This window comes from Phyllostomus hastatus, unplaced genomic scaffold (genome assembly GCF_019186645.2).
Source record: "Phyllostomus hastatus isolate PE091 unplaced genomic scaffold, TTU_PhHast_1.1 phas_contig_150, whole genome shotgun sequence".
In the NCBI taxonomy this organism is placed as follows: Eukaryota; Metazoa; Chordata; class Mammalia; order Chiroptera; family Phyllostomidae; genus Phyllostomus; species Phyllostomus hastatus.
In genome coordinates, this window is record NW_025333611.1 from 19378883 (window position 1) to 19403122 (window position 24240).

Genomic DNA, 24240 nt, shown 5'->3' on the forward strand with positions numbered 1-24240 from the left:
GGCCTACAACATTCTCACTAGTGTCTCCAGTGAGACACTAACTGGCTGCATCTAAAAAGCAGAGGCCCCTGTCAGCAACACATGCCCTTTCCAACTCCCCCAGGCCCGTCGGCCCCGATCACAGCCCCCTGCCGAGACTGCGCATCTGATGTCTCACATCGGCACATACACACTGTTATAGAAAGGGAAGGCCCGTGTGCGTTCCCCGTGGCCCTCGTCACTCGGTTATGTCTCGTGCTTGGCCCTGCAGGCGCCTGAGTTTGTAAACTATCTTAAATACTATGTACAGCATCCTTAAATCTCTCTCCCAAGGAAGCCCCCACCCACCCTGTGCCCTGCCTCTCCAGGATATGCTGTGCCCCACTTGCTAGTTAGGCAAATCTAGAAAAGACTACCTCAGCTAATTCTAGATGTTACCAGGGAAGTACGCTTGAGATCTACTACTTCAGGCCCTTCACTGCAGGAAGGGGCTGGAGTAAAATGAAAACTGTTAACACTCTCACTCTGCTTTTAAGTTAACGACAACACAATTTTAATGAGAAAACCATGAAGGAGAGCAAGGCTGGGTTAGTCTGAACGTGGGATCACAAAACATGTTCGTCCTGTTGCTGGACTGTCTGGAAGATGAGTTAAGCTCTGAGACGAGAGCCACAGCGGTGAGGAGGAAGAGGGAGTGGCCAGCCCGGTAGGTGTCCTGAGCTGTCAAGAACCACCCAGCTCTCCCTACCGTTGGTTCAGGCTGCTTGCCCACACCTAAAATGTAAGTGGCACAAAATGGTTTGCAGCGAGGGTAGTAGCATTACTGTGGGAAGGGGGTTGAAGGGGGACAGAAAATCGGAATTGGGCCTTGACAAACACAAGACAGAGGAAGGGGGTCACCTTCCTCACACCCCTTTGTTCTTCTGTAGCTGGTGCCACATTATAAAGCCTCTAGAGAGATATTCATCTTGAAACAGCCCAGACGTTTCTCGCCGTTGCTTAGGATGCTCTGGATGCGGTAGTTTCCGGTGCTGAGCAAGCCAGGCAGGTCCAGGTGGGGCAGGGTGAAAACACTCTTGGGCAGTGAGTATTTGCCCTGTGGAAAAGCCAGTGGATTGCAGGTCAGTGGGAGTCTACTGATGAGACCCTCTCCTAGAGCCGCCTCTAGGGCTGCAGCCGTGAACCATCCCCGCTCCCGTTCTCCTAAGAGCCACAGGAGATTAGAGATCGCCATAGCACTGAGAGCATGGCTAAAAGGCACTGAAGGCCACATCAAAGTTCAAGTCTCCCATTTCACATATGGATAAACTGAGGCTCTCTAAAGAGAAGCAATTCAGGAAAGATCATACCTAGATCTGCAAGAGGAGAATGCGAGGATCTTTCTCTCTGAACCCCAGGTCTTTACTCCAGTCTAATGCTCTCTTTCTCTCCCTGAGTACTTACTTCTTTGAAGGGACAGTGGCAGGGAAGCCCATAGGCATGCAGGGGCTCTGGGCAGGGCTCTCCAGGGGGAAGGAAAATGTCAAGCATGTTACAGACGTCTTCATAGGTACAGCTGCCGATCTGTTCCACACACGGGACTTTGACCCACAAGCCAGCCATTTCCTTCTGCACGATCACCTCTGCCTGGAGAGAAGAGTTGGAAAAAGGGTCAGTTCCAAGGCAAACCTACTAGCTCCTGTGCCTCTTTAACAGGTCATTTCATTTCAATCACAGAGATTTAAATTGTTTGGGATCTTAGAGATTTCCGAACCAGAAATGACAGTATTGTGGCACGTGCCCCAATATTACCCTTTCCTGAGCCCATGACAGACCTGAATAATCAAATGTGATTTTTTCCCTTCACTGAACCACAGCCTGAGAATTCTTTAGGCAGTCAGCACCACCCCATGGCTGAAGCTAACTGGAGCTGATGTGTGTTTGTCATTACCTGACTGCTGATTGGCTAACTCGAGCACTGCCTCCTAGACTCTCCCAAAGTGTGACTACAAAATGCAAAGAAGCTTATGAAAGGAACTTGAACCTCCTTCGGATGGTATACAAGCTTGGAAAGGATTTTACAAAACGCTCAATGTCAACAAATGTGTGGAAAGAGCCAAAGCTGTTGTTTCCGGTAAGAGGACAACTGGGTTGGAACATTTGGAGGCACTTTGGCAATGTGTATCAAAAGACCCAAAACTCTCCTGGCTGGCATAGCTCAGTGGATTGAACGTGGGCTGCAAACCAAAGTGTCGCAGGTTCGATTCCCAGTCAGGGCACATGCCTGGGTTGCAGGCCACAGCCCCCAGCAACTGCACATTGATGTTTCTCTCTCTCTCTTTCTCCCTCCCTTCCCTCTCTAAAAAATAGTAAATAAATTAAATCTTTAAAAAAAGACCCAAAAATCTGCATCTACACAATCAGAAAAGTAGAGAAAGGTGCTTTTTAAGAATAATCTCTGCAAAGGTGTTTATAATAGCCAAAAACCAAAATAAACAAAAAAAAACTGCCCTGGAAACAAACTGAATATCTGACATTAGATTTGTTAATTATGGCAGATCTATAACAACATTTCTACCATTTAAAAATGATTAAGTAGATCTAAGCCAAATGCCATAGAGAGAGATATGGAACATATAGTATGATGCAAAAAAAGGGGGGGAGTTTAATAGCACATGTCATATAATCCCACCCATGTAAATATATACATTTACAAATGCAGAAAAAATTCTGACAGGACATTTAAATAGCTACCAATGATTATCTCATGAGGAGTGAGATTATAGGAGGACATTTACACAGAGCACTGCCAATTTTCACATATGTATCTATTAAAATTAGCATTATATGTGATTTTATGGGGGACTGTTCCAAAACATTAAAAATGCTTACCTCTTATCACGAGGCAGTGAGACTTCAGGTGACTCCTCTCCCCACCCCATTTTGACCATTTTCATTCTCTAAAGTTGACTACGTATCACTTGTTAGTTGATGTGCCTGTTTTCTAATTAATGGCACCACTACCGAAACCAAAATGCCCAACCAAAACTGTCAAACCACAGTGAGCACTGTGCCCTCCTGGCCGAGAGGTGGAGCTTTCCTGCCAGGTGTGAGGAAGCCGTCAATCATGCGCTCGCTCGCCTGGAGGTTGCTGGGGCTGACAGCAGATTCCTTCCCATCTGCAGCACGTGACACAGAGATTCTATGAACCTCAGTACAGAGCCTACAAACGCACGCCTCCTTTGCTGCTCTGGGATGCCAGGACCCTCCGTTCCCTGAGGAACTGGTCCCTCGGGGCCCTCAGGGCCCCTGTCAGCTGGCCCACCGCCCCTTCCCTCAAACTCCCAACCGATCCCACCCACCCCCAGGCTCACCCTCAGGGGAGAAGTGAGGGTGACACTCGTCAGGGTCTCGGCACTGACAGTCACATTCCCCGGATCCACAATGGGGCTGGGCTCCACGTTCAGGCTTTTGATCAGCACAGGGTCCTTCCCGTTGTCACAGTTCTCCCAGGAAAAGCTACTGATCCGGAATGCCTAGGGACAATCACAGCAGCAAGAAAAGGAAAGTTGGCCAAAGGAAATCTCACCAGTTAGAAGGATCAACAGAAATGACCGTAGGCGAGGTGGCTTCCCGCTCCGAGCTTCATCTGTAACTACGCATCGGTGAACTTGGGGTGACACTTGTTTTACCACTTCATAAGCGGGACTGAAGTAAAGGCTCAAAATATAAAACCCCCCAAAGCATGCCAAACTATAAAGCCCAGTACACCAGACCTTGAAGCGGCTCATGCTGGAGGAGGAGGAATTGGAACTCAGTGTTACCGATGCTCAGACACTCCAAACAGGAGACTAACCATATCCGCCTCTGGTAGGTGTCTCCTCTGACCTCCCACCTCCCTGCTCCCCACTCCTCTCCAGCCAGTCTTAGGATCCCCTTAGAAAGCAGCTTCTGGAGGGTTTCCCTTTGCAGCCCAAGCCCTGGACCTTATTCCTGTCAAACAGCCCGCCCCCACCCCAGCGCAGGCCCAGGGATGATAGGAAGCACAAACACAGGAGGAAGCATAACATCCGAAACGTCGCCCTGGAAGGGTGTGCAATGAACCCAGAAAGGGAATAGGACACATAGGAAACGACCCCCAGGGAGCCACTTGTTGATCAACAGTCTTCACTGAATGAATGATGTTCCCCAATCTTAACCAGTGCTTTCTGTCTCCCATCCCATTGCTCAGGCCCCATCTCCCTCTGAGTCACCCTCCCCCTCTGCTCAGCCACATCTCTTCTTCCTGCACATCGCCCAGAGGTCTCCTGACTCCACCATCTTGTCCAATTACACATGACCACGGACGCCCTGCACCCATGGTTCCGTTCTCATCTATGATGTTTCAAACTTCCCACACGCCATGCAGACTCTCTGCCCACCCCCCCATACCTTTCCCAGCCCCCTCTGGGAAACTTACAATCCACCTACCATGCACAGCCCAGCTTAGAAGGAAAATCTACTACTCCCACACCCCCAAGCCGATCCCCATCATCAACACACCCACAGCCAACTGGGCCAAAAAGGAACACCTAACCCAGTCTGGTTAGGTGACAGATTCTCTCTGCCTCTGATTTGGGAATTGAGATGGAGGCAAAGTCACTCAGAGGACCTTGGCCTTTGCATTGTTATTGGGTCATAGCTTTGGGATGGAGCTAGAACTCGAGACCCATGACCCATGGCTAAGACAAAGGGACAAGAATTAAGGGTCTATGGAAAAGAGAAGAATGTAATCATCTACCCCCTCCTCTCCCCTATCGAAATAGGCAGTGAGGGGCATGGCTCTGGCGTGAGATATGGGGTAAGTCAAGGCTTTAGTCAACCGATGTGGGCTGAAATCCTAGCTCAGCCACCATATCATGTGATCATACAAGCAGTTTCCTCTTCAGTCCCAATTTCCACATCTTTTAGGTGGAGGCATTTATACTTTCCTCTCGGGGCTATTGCAGGGGCGAGAGCATATATGTAATGCTCATAACACAAGGTCATGCCCAAAGCATGAGCTAGCTCACTGAATGACAGCCACGGGCCGTCCCAGCCTCCACTTCTTTCTTGCCTCCAGTTCCATGAGATTCCTCATGTACCTGGGGTAAACTCACCTTTACTTGAATTTCTTGGAATGGGTTTCTGTCGCTTGGAATGAAACACTGTGCCGTGACTGAGAAAGGCAGGACAGGGCCTGGTTCATCCCTGTATTCCCCAGGGCCCCTTGTGTAGGGTAAGAGCCAATAAATGCGTCCTTCAACATGCACTCCCCAAACATGTGGAGCAATGACCACAGACTCTGGGCTCAGTGCTGCGTTAACAATGGTAAACAATTAGAAAGGTTCCTGCCCTGTCTTTAGAGCTTAGTCTAATGTATCCATTGCCCACTATGATTCTGAGTGCCATAGTGAAACAAAAGACGAGAGTAACAATGGACTTACTTAAATAGGGTGATGAGGAAGTGATACTTAAGCTGGACTCCTGCAGGATGAGGAGTCGGATGTGTAAGTACAGAGAGAAGGAATGTCCCGGCAGAGGGCACATGTGCAAAGGCCCTGTGGTAGAAAGCAGCTTAACTGCTCTGGCACAAGAAAGCCAGTGGGCCACGTGCTGTGGACAAGGGACCCAGATGAGGTTGAAGGGGTGGCAGGATCATTTAACACAGGACCCCATAGATCATAATCCAGAGGCTGAATTTTCTATAAGTGCAATGGAGCCCCCTTGCAGGAGAGTACCATGCTCTGTTTAATGGTCGAGACCAGCTTGGAGAGGAAGAAGGTGGAAGTGGGGAGACCAATTACAAGACTACTGTCACCTGAAAAAGTGTCTGGAATTAAGAGTCAGGCCAGGCGGTATGTAGGAGGACTAGCCACTTTCAGGGGCTGCTTTCACAGATTCTAAGGCAATCCGATTAACATGGAGGACTGATCCCAGGCTGGAAAAAGTGTCCAAAATGCCCTGTCGGAGCTGAAGAATCCCCTCCCCTGTCCTTCTCCCAGGCCCTCGGGGAGACATAACAAGGTGGTTTCCAGACGCCTGACTAGAGGCTTCCATGACAATTAATTCTGCAGCTGAGTCAGCCTCATCCAGAAAAGCAGGTATGATGAATTAGCAATGCCCACCAAGGGCCAGGCCTGGCACCAGCTATTTGCCATCCCAGTATATGGGAAGAGTCAATATGGGACAACGTAGGGCAGAGGGGCAAGGCACAGCTCTGGAGGCAGAAATATGGCTACAGATCACAGACCTGGGTTCGAATCAGACCTCAGCCACTCTCACTAGCTGAGACCATGGCTAAGTGAATCCCTCTTGGGGTTCGATTTCCTCATCTATCAAATGGGCATAATTATATCCTCTCACTGGGCTACTGGGAGAGGGAGAAGTTTGTATACCGAAAGCAAAGGCCACAACTCTTCAAAACTGTCAAGCCCATGAAAACAAGACTGAAAAAGTATCACAGCCCAGAGGGGACCGGGAAGACAACAAACACAATGTGGTCACTTGATTGAATCCTGAAAGACAAAGACGCCATTCACAGAAAAGGTAGTAAAATCCAAATAAAAAGTCTAGTGTTTCATGAATGGTAACATAGCAATGTCGGCATCGCAGTTTTGACGAGGGCACCATGGTAAATAAGATGTTAACATTAGGGGGAACTGAGTGAGGAGTATGTGGTATCTGTTCTATCTGTGCAAGTTCTCTGTAAATCTAAGATTATTTCCCCCAAAAAAGGTCTATTAGGAAAAAAAGCACGTGGCTTAACACATAGCACACAGTGTATGCACAATAAATGACAGTCACTGTAGACTATCACGGAGTCTGTATTCTCAGCATGGAGCCAGGAATTCTCCCCTGGTACCCAACACAGCATCCCGAGACTGGTTAATGCTAGAGGAGGGACGGGAACTCAGTGCTCTGGATGCTGAAAACACTCACAGCCTGCATCTGGCCTGTGATCTCAGGGGTGGGGCTTTGAATTACATGATCCCAGAGAACTCCTACACGATGGCAGATAAGGATTGAGATGGCCACTTGGCTGTGTAATCTTGAATGAGTCCCCTATCCTTCTCTATGGGTGTGATAGATGAACTCTATGATGTCTCAAGCCCCCTCCAAAACTGTCAATCTAAGAACCCTTTGGAATGGTCCGGCATGGCATCCATAGCCAAAACATATAGAATGGGGATGTAGGGCAAGCTCGAGCCCTAGCCGAACTCCACCTCATAGTGGTCAGACCTGGAGCCAAGAGAAACATTCTCACCCTACACTCGCGGACAAAGTGTGAGCCCTCCGGGAAAGTTAGCCCAAACAGCCCGCTCCTTCCTTCAACAGGCAAACAGACTCTCTGCCCCTGTGGCAGGGTGAGGCTGAGTCCAATGGCTTACATCACCTTGTCTAAGATTTTAGAGCACTTCCCTTCACCCACAACCCACAAGCAAGACAGGTTGACATCATGCCCATTTCACAGATGAAGAGACTAAGGGAAGCTCAAGGAGCTCCGAGGTTATGCCCATGGACTAGAGACAGAGATAGGATCAGCAGCCAAGCCCCCCAGCTCTCAGTCCTATCCTATCCCACTTTCCCCTAACACCACACTGTTTCTTACTCTCAGACAAATATTTCCAAGGTGTTTGGAAGAAGAAGATCTCAGCTAGGCCTCTCTCTTTAGCTGCTGCCAGCGATAGTGAGCGTCTTGCCCTCAGCTATGCACCAAAGCGGCAATGAAACTAGGCTTCTCTGGGTCTCAGAAAGACAGAACTTCCCCTCCCCAAGGGTCTGAAGCTTGGGGTGAGCGAGAAGTGGAAAAAACAAGCTCAGAGGTCAGAGCCTCTCCATGGCTCACAACCAGGGGTAGGGCTGGACCTTGGTCAACCAGAGGTGCAAGTCTGGACCTTCTGGCTTGGGGGGTCTCTCGAACCCACCCACCCATCAGGACAGGCCAAGCCACAGAGCAGACAGAGGAGAAGGGAAGGGTGCCAGGCCTCTTCCTGGGAGAAAGGATGGGCAGGTAAACAGGGCTGTGTCTCTGGGCCTGGGAGCAGTGCCTAAATCTTCCAGGTTGGCAAAACTTCACTCATTTAGACGTTGGAAAGAGGGCAGGAGAGTACATGAGTAAGTGAGGTTAAACCTTCTGAAGAGGTCTGGAGCTGAGCAAGGTCTTACCGCCCCCCTGCTCACTGTACAGATGGGTGAAGGAATTCAGGACGGGCCTCCCCAAGATGTGCCGCTGTGGTATGTTTCCTACCTGCATGTGTATGTGATTAAATTTGGTTATTTTCTCTCGTTAATCTGTCACCTGTCAACAGACAAAACTTAGAAGGGCAGAGGAAAGCTTCTTATTCTCCCACATAAGAAAACAAACCCTGAGAGAGGCTCTGCTGCAGAGAAGGAATTTCAGGGACCGGAATAGCTATATCCCATCCCAATCCATCATGCCAGGATAGTGGGAACAGCCTTCTAAAAGAACCGCACTCACCTGTTTCGGTGGGACCTTTGCAAGGACCCCAGGTCCCGCGAGAAGCAAGCCCAGGGCGATCAGGATCGGAGCCCGCATCCCGGGCATCATTGCAAAAGTGGGACTGCACGAAGATGACAACAGCGTCTGAGGCTGCCGCGACGCCTTTAAATGCCTGTCAGAGTTGGTTATGCAAAGCTGTGTATTGTTACGCAAAGCTAAGCGCTGCCACTTCCAGATTCGTCCCAACCCGCTGGGATCTGGTATTTCAAGGCCTTGAGCTGGAACAAATCTTTCCCAACTCCGCACTTTAGAGGTTCCTCCATGAGCATCTTTCCTCCGTGGGCGTCAAGCCCCCAAGTTCAGAGGAGCGAAGGTGGAGCCAAAAACGGAAAGGGGCGCGGCTGAGTTCAGGAACTGGGCTGAACTGACAGCCGGAGAGGGAGGCTGGGAAAGAAGGACCTAACGTCAAGCGAGGGGGGCGGGGCCGAAGCGCGAGGGAGGGGCGGGGTTGAAAAGGGAGGGCGGGGCGTAGCTGTTGCTTCCGAACTCACGCAGTGACAAAGCGGGAAGATCATTTGTTTTTCATCAAACAAGATTTTGTTAATCTACTACATTTTGTAATTGAGGTTTGCTTTTTAAAAAAGCAATAGGGGTATTAACCAGATTGCAAACCCCACAAAGGATGAGACCATGACTTTCATTCACTGATGTGTACTCGGTGCCTGACACATAAAAGACAACCAATCTTTGTTGAATAAATGGATGTATGAAACTTACCTAATCATCTTCTTAAACATTTTTTGGGGAATTAATTTTAGATTTACAGAAAAGTTGCAAAAATAGTACACAGCTAGCTATCTGTTTTCCCCATCATTAACAATAAGATGGAGTGTTTTTATAAAACCTGGAAAACTGGCATTAGTACATTAGTGTCAGCTAAGCTCCAGACTTTACCTGATTTTTTAAAAAGATTTTATTCATTTTCTGGAGAGAGAGGAAGAGGGGGGAAAAGAGAGGAAGAGAAACATCGATGTGCGAGAGATATATCCATCAGTTGCCTCTACACGCCACCAACTGGGGACCTGGACTGTAACCCAGACATGTACCCTGACGGGGAATCGAACCGGCGATGTTTTGGTTCACAGGCCAGCTCTCAATCCACTGAGCCACACCAGCTTGGGCTACCTGATCTTTTAATATGCTTTTTAAATTGCACACCTTCCTCCCAATCTGATAAGGGATTCCCTCTTTCATCTAGCACCGCCTCATTCTACACAAGTGCAATTTGAGGCCCCAAGAAGAAGAGGACTGGCCGAGTCACGAACAAAAGTACAACCAGCACTCACTTCTCCTGAGGCTGATCCCACAGTCGGATGAGAGATGTCCGTGTGGCTGTACTCCTTGGTGGATGTGTAGCTGGTGGGTGGGGGAACTGGTTGCCAACACAGGTATCATTGGGGCCTTGTTGGGAAATAGGAAGGGGACTGCAAGCCTGCCTTCCAGCATCATTTCTTCTCCATCTTTGTACCTGCCAAGGCCCTTCCACCCCATTAACCACTTCCTCCCAACCACTCGATACTGCCCTCAGCACACTATAACCACTGTGGAAGGGAGAGCAGACCAGTGGCTTGCTCACAGTGCTTGCTCCAAGTCAGGCAGACCCAGGCTTGCATCCTGTGAGATCCTGGTCAGGGGCTATAACCTCTCTGGCCTCAGTTTCCTCATTTGCAAAACAAGGCTTAGAATAACTAATAACGATAATAATAATAAACTACCTTTCAGCACTAAGCTATTTGCTCATCCAACAAATACTTACAAATACTTACAAACTCAACTGTTGAACATGATAAAGACCTTGTCTATTATCATGGGACTAGGGTCTATTCAAGAAGAGCAATCAGCAAATAAAGAAATAAACAAGATATAATCCAAGAGTAATAATATCAGAAGATAAGAAATTAGGTTGAACTAACTCAAAGTGCAGTGGGTTACCTTCTTGAGCCTAAAAAGAACTCACCAAGGAGGCAGATTTTGACTATCCTTGGGAGAAATGAGAAACAACTGGGGTGAAAGCGAGTGTGAAATGTAAACACGGTCGAGCCCTTCAGGCCAGCTCCCAGCCAGGGCCTCACACTGCGGTCCTCTGGGGGGCGCTGAGAAATCCTGGTGCCCAGGCAGCTCTCCAGACCAATTACATCTAAATCTCTGGAGCTGAGACAAAACCATTCATTTCTTTGTTTTGGTTTTTAATCCCAGGTGATTAAAATAGGCAGTCAAGGTTGACAACTACCTGGCATACAACAGGTGCACACACACACAGAAAAATGACAATTATTAAAACAAGGCCCTTGACCTTGAAGAACGCACATTCCAGGGGTGATGGGTTGGAAGTGTGGAAATTGCCACAACTCTTAATGTTCATCATCATGTGTTTCCTGGAGGACTGAGTCTGGGCCCCAGAACAACATGGTCCAGGGTGACCTAGCATGCTTGTGTGTGGTGGCGGGGGGGTGTTGCTGGGGAGACAGGATGTGTCTAAAGGCTGGTGTGGCGAGTGCCCTGAGTGTAATGAGGGGTGATTGCCACCTCATATGCATATGAAGCAGGCACATGGGTCAAATGTAGAGGTCACAGACAAGCCACTGTGGGGAGAGGAAGAAACTTCCCTCTACTTTCTCAGTTCTTTTGGATGATCTAATAATCAAACAGACACAAGACGGATTAACAAGAGAAAATGAACAAATTTAATGGCATATGTGTATATGGGAACCCTGCATACACTAGAGTCAGAGACCCCATGTACCTGAGAGGTTCAGAGACAGAAAAGGGCTATGCGGAAACTATGACATCTCGAGCTAAGGATAAGGGTAGACACCCGGGTCTTCTGTGGGGAGGAAGGTCATTCACAGGATAAAAAAGAACACGTGTTCAGTAATTAGGTGTTTGCCTTCTCCTATAGAGAGGTCATAAAAGGTTATTTCTGGTGAAAACTCTTACTACGGATAAAAGAAGCTGTGGTACAGTCACACATGAAATGCTACTCAGCTGTAAAAGAAAAAAAGAAGGAAATTGTATCCTTTGCGACAGACAGCTTGGATGGAACTGGAGGGCATTATGCTAAGTGAAATAAGCCAGCCAGAGAAAGACGAGCACCATATGATCCCACTCATATGTGGAATCCACTGAACAAAATGAACTAAAAAGCAAAACAGACACAAGCTCATAGACAGAGAGAACAGACTGATGGGTGTCGTGGTGGAGTGACTGGGGAGTCGGATGGGTGGGTGGAGGGAATGAACCAAAAAGAGAAGAAACTCGTGGACACTGACAACAGTGTGGTGATTGCTGGGGGGAGGAAGGGTGAAAGGAGGCAGAGGAGGGGGTGAGGGGGGTAAATAGTGGTGGCAGGAAACTGGACTTGGGATGATGAACGCACAGTACAGTGCACAGATGATGTGTGATAGAATTGTGCACCTGAAACTTCTATACTTTTGTTAACCAGTGTCATCTCAATAAATTCAATCAAAAGGGCAAAATCTAAAATAAATACACACAGAAAAAACCTTTCAAACAAAAAAATAGATAAATAAATAAATTCTTTAAGGGAGAGGTGAAAGTTTCACATGAGCCCTCAGGGTCTTGATTGCCTTCAGCTCAGAATAATCCACAGGCCGAAGCAGCGCGTCTTGGGAGGACTATTCTAAACCCCTTCACAGCTGATGGTGCAGACATGCGAACACTCGGTTACTGACTGGTCTCTGGTTTCAACCCAATTATAGCCTGGACATCTGGTTTTAAATCTTGGCCTACCCACCTAGCTCAATTCAAAGAGCATAAGATTCTTAAATCTTGGCTATTCTTTTTATTATAAAGTAATTTTCTGAGGAAGTGTTACAAAAAAACACCAAAATTCAATTGAGTAAATTTGAAGATCTAATGGCTTTCTTAAGCGATTCATGAATTGGACAGTGTCCCATCTAACAACTAAAAGGACTCCGTGGTGCTGCACAGAATGGTAAGTCCTTGTAGGAAAAAGTGTGGGGCAAGAGGGCCATTAGCAAAAGGAAAGGGTTATTTTTTATACTGAGACATCTTCTTTTGGGAGGAAGGGAATGGCCAGGGTTTTTCTCAGGCAATTTTCTCTTCTTTCTGTGGGGGACAGAGAGGGCCCGTGAGACAGGTTACTTTACTGGTACTTGACCAGAAAAATTCCTGACTGGAATTTTAAGGTTATATCTCTAGGAAAGGCTGAAACAACAATTAGGTCAGGTACTAAATCTAGGTTTGGTATCATGGGCTTTGGCACAAGTGACACCATTTTGGGTCTGTGGTTTCCCTTTAAGAGAAGGTGACATCATGACTTTCATATAAAATGAGCACGCATTAGAGGTTTAATTTAACGCCTTCAGCGAGGGAACCTGGGAGATGTCACAACCTGTGCAGAAAACAAACACACTTATAGATCAGGAGTATTGAGGTAAACGTGCAAATGAAGGCAAAACTGGCCTTGTCCGTAGAAGGGGGGAGAAGGCAGTGTCACCACCGCAGCACACACATGTGCACATGTAAAGGTGAAGATTATTGTCCATTCTCATGAGCTGTCTGCAACGTCAGAGGCAATGAACGGCACAGAGCCTGTCATATAATCATAACTGGATATGTGGAAGAGTATGCTCAAAGAAATGAATAGTTTTCCCTTGAAGCTCTTACAAAAAATAAATAAAATAAAACAATGGCCAAATGGTCTTTGGTGATGCTAAGCCACATTGCCAAACCAAAACTTAATAACTAAGCTAACTGCAGTTTCAGCCTCTCTCAAGAAGTGGAATTTAGTGATCTCAAATTTTATGATCTGGAATTTCTGAGTCAATCCTAGTGAAGTAATCAGCCTGACGGAACCCCTTGCCTTCTCCAAAAGGAAAGTATTCTTGCCTGAAATAATCCACTCTTTAAAAAAGTCCCTAGTCCCGCTCTCTTTCTGCCTAAAAAGCATTCCACTTTGGCCCTGGCTGATGTGGCTCAGTAGACTGGGTGCTGGCATGTGAACTGAAAGGTGGCCAGTTTGAATCCCCGTCAGGGCACATAGCCTGGGTTGTGGGCCAGGTTCCTGGCTAGGGCATGTGAGAGGCAACTGATCAATGTATCTCTGGCACATCAATGTTTCTCTCCCTCTCTTTCTGCCTCCCCCTTTCTCTAAAAATAAATAAATAAATAAATCTTCAAAATGCTCTACTGGATAGCAAAAAAGTAAAATAAAGTGAATTTTTAAAAAAATAAAAACCTTCCATTCTTTTTTCAAATTATTTTATTGTTGTTCAATTACAGTTGTCCACATTTACCCCTCCCCCCGCTCCTCCCCCCAGTCAAACCCTCCTCCCTCCCTTGCTTTCAACCACCCCTTGGTTTTGTCCATGTGTCCTTTATAGTTGTTCATGAAAACCCTTCCCCCCATTACCACCTCCCCCCTCCCCTCTGGTCACTGACAGTTTGTTCTTAATTTCAATGTCTCTGGTTATACTTTGTTTGCTTTTTTCTTTCGTTGATTAGGTTCCAGTTAAAGGTGAGGTCATATGGTATTTGTCCCTCACCCCAGCTTATTTCACTTAGCATAATGCTCTCCAGTTCCATCCATGCTGTCACAAAGGGTAGGAGTTCCTCCTTTCTCTCTGCTGCATAGAATTCCATTGTGTAATGTACCATCGTTTTTTAATCCATTCATTTACTGATGGGCACTTAGGTTGCTTCCAGCACTTGGCTATTGTAAATTGTGCTTCTATGAACATTGGGGTGCACAGGTTCTTTTGGATTGGTGTTTCAGGATTCTTGGGGTATAAGCCCAGCAGTGGAATTGCTGGGTCAAAAGGCAGATTCATTTTTAGTTTCCTGATGAAATTCCATACTGGTTTCCACAGTGGCTGCACCAGTCTGCAGTCCCACCAACAGTGCACTAGGGTTCCCTTTTCTCCACAACCTCTCCAACACTTGTTTGTTGATTTGTTTATGGCGGCCATTCTGACCAGTGTGAAGTGGTATCTCACTGTGAAAAACTGTCCCTTCTCTACAACCCCTCAGAAGCACCCTTTTAGCTGCTAGATAGAATGCTGCTGTATTCATGAATCACTTAAAAAGCCAATTAGATCTGCAAATTTACTTGGTTGAATTTTTGTTCTTTAACAAAGCCCAAATTTTTCTTTAAATAGTAATGATGTCTCTGACTTTAGGCAATACCTTTAATCTCCCTGGGCCTCAGTTTTCCCATTCGTAGGAAGATAATGTCAAACCAGGTGATCTCCAAGGTCCCCTTCAACTTTGAGAGCGTGTGTATGTGTATAAACTGGAAGGAACACTAGAAGTGATTTCCATCCCCTCTGACTAGCCCATCTGGGAGAGCAAGAAACTGGAGCCCACGGCCACCCAGCAGAGCTAGAATGAGCACCCAGGCTTCTGGTCTCCCAGCTCAGTGCAACATCCCTTGATTGCAAAGCTAACAGGGGCGCCACTCCCTTCTCACCTTACTCTTCTGAAACCCGAGAGCAGCTGGAGGCCTGGAAATGCCCTGGGGACCAGGGGCTGGACTGGTCTGGCAAGACAAACAGGACTGGGGAAGGTGCCTCTAGAGCAGCCTCTGCCACCGGCCTCAGGCTGAGGGCACAGGGTGGGCCCCACACACACACACACACACACACACACACACACATTTGCATCACTCTGACTCGGGAAGATTTTCACCTCGTTACAGCCTTTGCTTAGAGCTTTGATGCTCAATGCTAGCTACACATTGGATTCACCTGGGCAGCTTTAAACAAATAACCTCAGTGTCGAAGACCAGGCTGCACCCTTGGGTGGGAGAGAGCAGCAGCATTTTAAAAGGTCTCCCAGGGGATCCCAAGGTATAGCCAATGCTGAGAACCATGGGTCTAAAATAGCTTTTATCTAATGGTAATACTCATACAAAACACCTTGGATCCCCTTTAAAGAGCAGATTGTGACTCAGCAGGCTGGGCCGGAGCTCAAGAATTTGTATTCATAACAAGCTATCCATGAGGCCAATGCCGCAGGTCTGGGGACCACAGAGTAGGAAGGGTCTGAACTAGAGCCACTTCCTCCACCATTGAGAGGCTGGGGTAGGGGATACACATGGAGTCACTCTTTTCTCCCCAGGAAGGGGCCTGGTGAAACAGAGCAGGAAGGACAAAGCCTCAGTCATTCCCAGGTTCTCATGTCTACTCCCCGTCACCCTCAGAACAAGCCTCCCCAAGATGTGCTACTTCAGCATGAGGATTATTCTGGGCTGAAAGCAACTGAAACCCTGGGGCTCTCACGAAAGCCTTTTACCTCTTCCTGAAAGAATTTAAATTTGGAGCCTTGCCCATAATAAGAGTTGTCACCAGAAAAAAAAACTTTTTATGACCTATCTATAGAGCAGGGCAAAAACCTAATTACTGAACATCTGCTCTTCTTATCTTGTGAACGATCTTCCTCCCCTCAGAAGCCCCAGGTGCCTGACCTCATCCTTAGCTCAGAATGTCATATATTCTTTATTTTCCCTTTCTGTATCTGAGCCTCTCCTGTGGGTGGTATTTCCGTGTGAGTGTATGTAATTAAATTTGGTTATTTTCTCTTGTTAATCTGTCTCATGGCTATTTATTAGACTAGCTAGAAGAACCTAGGAGGGGAGTACAATTTCTTCCTCCCCTGCACCCTACCGCTGAGGTGGGATGGCACCCGTGAGGTCTGAGGGCCAGCCCAGCCGCAGCCTCCTCCATCCTGTGCAGTGCCTGGCCCCAACCAGCTGCCCTAGAGGAGCTGGGAGAATCCCAGCCGGCCGGCCGGAAGAATCCTGTTCCTCCAACGGCTCTGCTCTCCCTTTCTTAGCCCTCTTCTCTCCTGCTTCCTTCCCTGCCCGGCACCACTCTGCTGGCCTCCGAACTGGCTCTCAAGGATTATTTGAATTCAACAAACCCTGGCTGTTTCTGCTCGTATTTTTCCAATCCCATCGACTTCTCCGGAGGCCCAGGCAATGCCTAAGAGAGCCCCAATTGTCTGATGACTCCCAACGGGATGGGGTTGAGAGTGAGGTTATGAGGATGTTGTCTCTTCTTTGGGTTTGGGGCCTGGATTCCAGGGCAGGGACTAGCAATGCCTAGGCACCAGATTTCAGCTAGGTGGCGCCATCATCAAACCCTGTTCACGGAGTTCTGCACTGTTTCCAAAGCTTTCTATTAGCGGCCTCGTTCATTCCCCTCGCACCCAATTGCCTGCAAGGCTGGACTGAAATGTGAGTGAGGGTATCTGCGGTAGTACCTGTAGTACCCTCATCTTGCCGGCGGGGGGCGACCGCTACCCAATTCAGACTCAAGTTGCCCGAAAACACTGGCCGGGTGTGGACGGATCGGATTTTTCCTGAGAGGCTGGAAATCCAGACTTTTATGTGAATTCTTTAAATCGTTAAGGATGAGCAGCTAACTCAGATCATTATAAAAGACTGCGTGAACTAAAAATAAATCTGCAGGACAGATGTACCCGAAAGAATCCCAGTGGGCAAATTCTGAAGTTGACTTCATTCAAAAATGCCAGAGCTTTACATCATTATTCTAAAGTCTGCATTTTATTGATACATGCGAGGAGACTGAGATTCAGAGAGAAGAGGGACTTCTTCAGCTCTGTTAGAGCAAATGAAGAGTAGAAACCAGGCGTCCTGACTTCTGGTCCGGGTCTTCTTGCAGCAGGAAGCACGGCCACCGGAACCCGGGGGTCCCCAGAGAGATCCGATTCTGTAACTCCGAGGGCGTGCCCCGGAGAGCTGGTCCTGCCCGGGGGAGCCCTGCCGGGGCTGGGGAGGTCGCCAGAGCCCAAGGGCAGGAGGGGGAGCCGGCGTTTATTTTTAGCCGCCTAGAATGTGCCTGTAAGCCTTATTTAGACATCAGGCGACAGGGTGAGCTGGAGGCAGCAGGGGCGGGGGAGGAGATAGCCCCCCCCTCCCCCTCCCCCTCCTGGGGCTTCTGTTTTAACTGCTCTTCCCTGCTCGCCCCCTTATCATCCTTTCTAGGGGCTCTAAATAGCAGCCCTTGCTAGCGTGGGCGCTGCCTGCTCTGGCTGGCTTTCTTTCTCCTCCACCTCCGCCCTTTTCTCCCCATTCCCACAGTCCCGCAGAGAAAGAGAACTCTGGGGCCATAGAATGTTTTCTGTTTACCTTCAGAGGGTCACAAATCTCTTTGAGAAGCTGTAGCAATTTATCTTGTGCTCAGGTTGTGGAGTCTGTTGAACTTGGGTTCAAATCCAACATGTGACCCTAAGCAGGTCCTTATAGTCCCCAACCTGAGTTTCCTTGAGTTTCCACTTTAGTAGAGCGGAATTCGTACCCCATCCAATCTCCCTCACAGTTCCTGAAGATTAACCGTGAAAACATAGGTGAAAACCCTAGCATACCATAAAAAGTCTTCAATAAATGATAGTGACGATGATTAATGCTATAGAACCTTTGCCCAGACAGATTTTAATCACTTATATGCACACAGTTGTGAATGTAATTTCAGGAGGTTGATGTAAACTCTGAAGTTCACTGATCCCAATCCAACTTTGGACCCAATCCAAGCCATTCATTCATTCATTCATTCATTCAACAGATCTGTGCTAGAGCTTACTCCATGTCAAGCACTGGGTAAATGGTAGGGCGAGGGTGTAAGGCCAGAGAAATGAATGTATACAAATTATCCAGGGTCAAATGCAAGTCAATAGCAAGCCAAGAATCAGGATGAAAATATTTTTTAAAAAAATAATGTATGTAATCCAAAGAGTTTGAACATATACATACACCCCAGAAATCATCACCAAAATCAAATTAACAGACACATCCATAACTTCCAAAAATTCCCTTGTGCCCCTTTGTTTTTTGTTTCTGTTCGGTTGTTTGTTTTGTGGTAGGAACACTTACCCTGAGATCCACCTTCTTAGCAAGTGTGTAAGCACACAATAAAGTATTGTGAACTATAGGCACTCTGTTGTAGCACAGGTCTCTAGAACCAACGTTCCAGTCTCTGCTTCTATGGGCCTGACTGTTGTAGGTACCCCCTAAAGTGGAATCTTGTAGTAAGTGTCCTTCTGTGACTGGTTTATTTCATTTAGCATCATGTCCTCCAGGTTCATCCGTGTTGTCATAAAAGGCAGAATTTCCATCTTTTGGGGTTTTATTTAGGTTTTATTTATTTATTTTTAGAGAGAGGGGAAGGGAAGGAGAAAGAGAGGGAGAGAAACATCTGTGTGTGGTTGCCTCTCTCGGTGCCCCCTGCTGGGGACCTGGCCTGCAACCCAGGCAGGTGCCTTGACTGGGAATCGAACTGACGATCTCAATCCACTGAGCTACACCAGCCAGGGCAGAATTTCCACCTTTTGAAAAGCTGAATAATATTCCATTCATTGTATGTATATACCACCTTTTCTTTATCCATTTACCTGTCAGTGGCTATTCGGGCTGTTTTTGTATCTTGGCCGTTGGGATCGCGGTTGTGATCACTGTTGCGGGGAACACGGGAGTGCAGACATCTCGTCTAGATCCTGATTCGAACGCTTTGGGATGTACACTGAGAAGCGGGATTGCTGGGTCATGTGACCATATTTTAAATACTTTGAGGAACCTCCTTACTGTTTTCCATAGCGCCTGCACCATTTTACATGCGCACCAACAGTGCACCAGAATGAAAGTCTCCTGAGTCCCAATCTTGACTCCTTTGAGGAATAACTTCTGTCTCTGCAAAGGGAAAATGACCCCTTGCAGTCAAAATGGATCTGATCATCCCTGGCTGGTATGGCTCAATGGACTGAACACCAGCCTGCAAACTGAAATGTTGTTGGTTCGATTCCCAGTTGGGGCACATGCCTGGGTTGTGGGCCAGGTCCCAGGCTGGGCGCATGTGAGAGGCAACTGGTCGATGTATCTCTCATACATTGATGTTTCTCTCCCTCTCTTTCTCCCTCCCTTCTCGTCACTCTAAAAATAAATAAATAAAATATTTTTAAAAATGGATCTGATCATTCATTTCCTTGGGACCCCATGTCAGCAGACCCTCACATGTCTTTTCCAACAGGCCCTACCAATATTAGCCTCTGCTTGCATACCTCCCAAAATGGGACACTCACTCCCTGTCAAGCTGGCCCCCTAAATCTTGGACAGTGTGGAAGGACTTTCCTCCAAGAGACATAGACCACCCCATTCCTGAGGGCTTGTACCGCCTGCTTCTAGTTTTCCAAGACACCTTGGAAGGCTGATCATCTTCTTCAAGGGCTCCAGAACCAACAGTGCTTTGAGGGGCAACAGAGTGAATTGGAGATTTGATCTCCTTCCAGCCTTGCTCAGCTTCCAAGCCCCGCCTGAACTCAGGGCCTCCCAGCAATCCAGGTTCCCAAAGCTCCCTCCCTCTGCAGCTGCTTCTTTAAGAAGCGTCACAGGGGCTGGTTCTGCTACTGTCCTTGGATCCTGTCCAGGGCCCTGATTTAAAAGGTATTGCAACGTTTTTTAAAAACAAACATGTGTTGTAACCCAAGGCCCCGGTAACCACAACACTGCCGGCTGCTAGCTGCCACCTCCCAGGCTGAGAGGAGAGGAAACTGCTCTCCGCCTACCCCACAGCACCCCACACTCTGCCCTGCACCCACCGCCAGCCACCGTAGTTACTATATTATATCAGGCTGGGAGCTCAGTGAGGGCAGAACCTGGGCTGGACCTGGGGGCTGCTGTCCTTCTGGGCCAAAGTGCCTTTTGGACCCATACCAGGTCCCTCGGGAACCAGTCCAGAACATATTCAATGGCTCCGGGACAGCGCTATCTGTCTGCCCTCCACCTGAGCTCCAGAGTGACCGTGTGTAACACCAGTCAGTCTGTGCCGCTCCCACTGCCCGGAGGATAAAGTAGAAATGCCTTGGCCGGGCCTTCAGGGCCTCTCCCTGCCCATCTGTGTCTCCCTCGCTCCCTGGTGTCACCCAGCACTCCAGCCGCATAAGCCACGGAGCCCCCTGAAAAGCCACACAGCACTGGGCATGAGTGTTCTTCCCTCCTTTTTAAAAATGTTACACCTGTGTGTATTGCAAAATGATCACTACAACAAGGCCATTCACACCTCCTTGACCCCACACACGATCGATCGCACTTCCCCACTTTCTAGACTGGAGCCCCTACTTCATCTGCACAGCCCCGCTCAGACGTCACCTCCTCCATAAAGCCGGCTCTTCCCTTTCCTCTCCCGGATCCAGTTAGGTACCATTTTTGCTTTCATGGTATTGCCCCAACCTCTTGTTACATTGTGTGGCTACCTGGATCACAGGTGATGCAATCCCCAGCAAATAGTAAATATTTGGTTTAGCCTACAGGACTCTGTGTGTGTAAGAGAGAGAAAGAGATTTATTTTACATTAAAAAACAAACAATTTCTAGCTTCTCTTGAAAAACTGGAAGGTCGGGCCAGCCTAGACCTTCGCTTCCTTCTAACGCCCGTCCGCGGCCACACGCCCCGCTGTGCTCCTCTTGAAGGGCGTGCGACTCCCAGCTCGCACCCTGCCCCATCTCCTGCTGGCCCCGTCCTCCTCTCTGTGCCCACCAGCCCTGTGGACATTTAGGGTTTAAGCCTTGGACCTCACCCGTATATCCCCCTGTGTTCTGGGCCCTTCCCATTGACAAATATTCTGCCTCCTTGCCCTCACAAACTATCCAGATGCCCCAGAATTCCAATATGCTGGCAAAGAATAAATGGATGAACAAAGTCAAGTCAATAAAAAATGTAAATGTCATAAATTCCTTTGTCAAATTATGTTTTCCAGTTTTTGCCTTGGAAAACACAGTCCCTGTCCTTGCCATCCGCGGAGTCTCGTTTTGGTCAGCTGCACGTGGGCAAGGCATCCATCGCAGTGGGGCGAGGAAGGCGGTATCAGGGTTAGGGAACTCAGAATTTTCCAAAAAGGACGGGTTAGGGCAGTTATCTGATGAAAAGGGGCTGCTTATACTGCTGTTAAATAGCAGGTGACAAGGTGGAAAACCATTTATTTTTCAAATCAGAGAGCAAGGGAGGCTGCCGGAGACCGCGGTTCCCTGAGGCAGGAGTCACAGCAAATATGTCTGGACCCAAATGGCGTGGAGAACGGATGTCACTTGGGACATTCAGAGGGTGCACACACTGTCTTCTGATAAGGGACATGAGGGGGCGTGTAGGAGGGGACATAAGCTGAGGTTATTGACAGGAACTGATGCTTGCTTGATAAAGAAAAGGGGTGACGTGAATCTTGCCACCTCTCCCAGGGCAGTCCCAAATCCCAGACCACAGGTCTCCTGGGAAAATAGGCAGGGATGCTTCTTGCTAATTAGCATTACTCAGACTCCACTCTCCTTTCAAAGGACTCCCCCATTAATTCAATTCAGTATAATTAATGTAGCAATTTGACTCCCTGGTGAGATGACCCACCACAACCATGCTACCAATGAGGCTCACATTTTAGTGTGAAAATTCCTCAGGCCCTCGTTCAATAGATGGGAAAGGAGAGAGGGCTCCAGGGAAACCGCCTTTTAACCAACAGTGCCCAGGTGGTTCTGAAGCCAATGAGCCTGCTCATTCTTTCTGCAACACTCTGACAGAAGCATTAGGATGCAACAATTTTCGGTTTCCTCTCATTTCCTTCTCTTACATATATTCCAAGAGGAAGCTGGCAAAAACAACATTTCCATCCAGAGTCTGGCAAATCCAAGGTACCTTTCTCAGCAGAACCTCATTTTCCACCTGCAGAGTTGAAGCTTGGGGCTACGCTGAGTGTCTTTAAGAGAAAATTATTCTTATTCAATTCAATATAACAAAACTTAATTAGTGACTGTGAATTGGTTAAAGATTGCATTCTGTTGCTGGTGGGCAGAATCTCAATGGCAGTGTCTTAAACAAATTTGTTGTTTATTCTATTATGTGAAAAAGTTAGGAAATAGTTGATCAACGCTGGTATAGGGGCTCCATAAATTCATCAGAGTTCAAGGCACTTCCCATTGTTTTGATCAGGATAACAAAATGGCTGCTGGAATCCAGCCATCAAGTCTGTATTCCAGGCAGGAAAAGCAGGGTGTGGCACAAGGAAAGGGGGATCCCTGCTCCAAGCTGAGCCATTCTCCTATTAAAAGATTTCCTGGAAGCGCCTACAATAATTTCCCCTTACATATCACTGGCCACCCACAAATGCAAGGGAAGCTGGGTAACTAGCCTGATAATTGGCCCAGCACATTGCTGTCTCAGAGAATATCAGGATTCTGTAACTAAGGAAGAGGGAAGAATGAAAATTGAACAAGGTGACTGGAAATCTCTGCCGCAATCTCCTAAGTATCGGGCGGGGTGAGGAGGGAGGAGACAGAGCTGTGTAACCTTTAGCCCATTAGGGAGGACGCGCAGAGCGCACAAACAAGTGTAATTCCGCGGAAGGCTGCCAAGTGTGCTGTGAGAACCACAGAACAGGTGCTGCAAGGCCTTCGGAAGGGGGACATTTGAGCTGCCGTTTGACACACAGGTAGAATTATAGCCCACAGAGATGGGTGGTGGAGAAAGACACTCTGCACAGACAACACGCATTTGGGGAGCAGTTGGGCTCAATAAGAAGGATGTGAACAGAAAAGGCTTTGGGGGCTAGAAAGATGTTTAGCAACCGCTGAGTTGAAAGATTCTTAACCTGGGATCCACACAGAGCCCCCATCGCAGGGGAGGGCCCTGAACTGCCTGAAATTCTATGCAAAACTTCTTATGTATGGGCACATTGTGCTTTTCTAAAGGAATAGGCTCTGGATAATCCCTGTGCTGTTCTTTCCAATCTTTCCCAAGAGAGCCCACCCCGCCCTCAACTTTTATCCCTTTACAGGCAACCGAGCTACAAACACTAATTTTTCATTCCCCACCCTCCCCAACCTCCACACTCTACCCTGACCTGACTCGCACTGTTCCTGCTCCTTGTAACTAACTACTCCTTCCTCCCTAGATACGGCAAGGTACGTAGTGGTTTCCCCATCGCTGAAAGTGTTTGGACACAGGCTCCACAAATACCTAGAAAGGAAGTTATAAAAGAGATTTGGGTTGCGAGCGACAGAAGAGAAGCATCAGATCCCATCCCAACCTGAGATTCTAGGATTCCCTTTGGCATAAATGTCCTTTGGTTTTAATATATGCCTCCAGGAAGTCCTCCTTCCCCATCCGCGGTCACCATGGTCTCCTTATCTCCTTTTAATGTTAATACCTTCCACATGGAGTATATAACTTAACATTAGCTTAGCTTTATAACCTGTTATGCATTGCTTCCCATCTTTTCCTAGACATAAGTCTAATGTAAAAGAAAAAAAAAAACCCACCAGCTTATAACTAATTCAAGGACAAGAACTTAGTCTTCTTCTCTTCTATCTTCAGTATCCCTTGCCCATAGGATGACCAAGTATCCCAGTGTGCCTAGGGCTTAGGATTTTCCTGGGACGTAGGATTTTTGATGCTAAATCAGGATGAGTTATTCACCCAAGTTGTCCAAGAAATGGGCACATCATAGTATCTGCTTATTGCTATCTGAGTGTGGTAGACTTTACTGCTGTTCACCACTGTTTGGGGTTCTCCTCTCCCTCTGGGAACACATTGCAGTTCCCCATCACCTTGAAGTTGGGCATGATTGTGTGACTTACTTTGGCCAATGAAATGTGAGTGGACTTCATGGGTGTCACTTCTGAGTGGTAGCATTGAAGACTCCATGCACCGTTCTCCGTGCACTCTCTTCTCTTGCCCTGGCCAACCCTGGAGCCCTGGTGCTGAG

General features: G+C 47.8%; 1 protein-coding gene across 1 annotated transcript; it reads right to left on the minus strand.

Annotated features, from left to right (window-relative positions):
* Positions 1-503: 503 nt before the first annotated feature.
* On the minus strand, positions 504-8892 carry GM2A (GM2 ganglioside activator). Its single transcript, XM_045825580.1, has 4 exons — positions 8459-8892; positions 3333-3494; positions 1423-1605; positions 504-1075 (listed from the first exon to the last, which is right to left on the minus strand). The coding sequence occupies exons 1-4, from the start codon at positions 8546-8548 to the stop codon at positions 920-922; spliced, it is 591 nt and encodes a 196-aa protein (XP_045681536.1). The 5' UTR covers positions 8549-8892; the 3' UTR covers positions 504-919.
* Between the last annotated feature and the right edge of the window lie 15348 nt (positions 8893-24240).

Coding starts and splice junctions, on each gene's coding strand:
- GM2A (XM_045825580.1), bottom strand. CDS start 8,548: ATGATGCCCGGGATGCGGGCTCCGATCCTGATCGCCCTGGGCTTGCTT. Junction 1,606..3,332: donor CCCTCACTTCTCCCCTGAGG/GTGAGCCTGGGG, acceptor TCTTCTCTCCAG/GCAGAGGTGATCGTGCAGAA. Junction 1,076..1,422: donor GCCACTGTCCCTTCAAAGAA/GTAAGTACTCAG, acceptor GCTTTTCCACAG/GGCAAATACTCACTGCCCAA.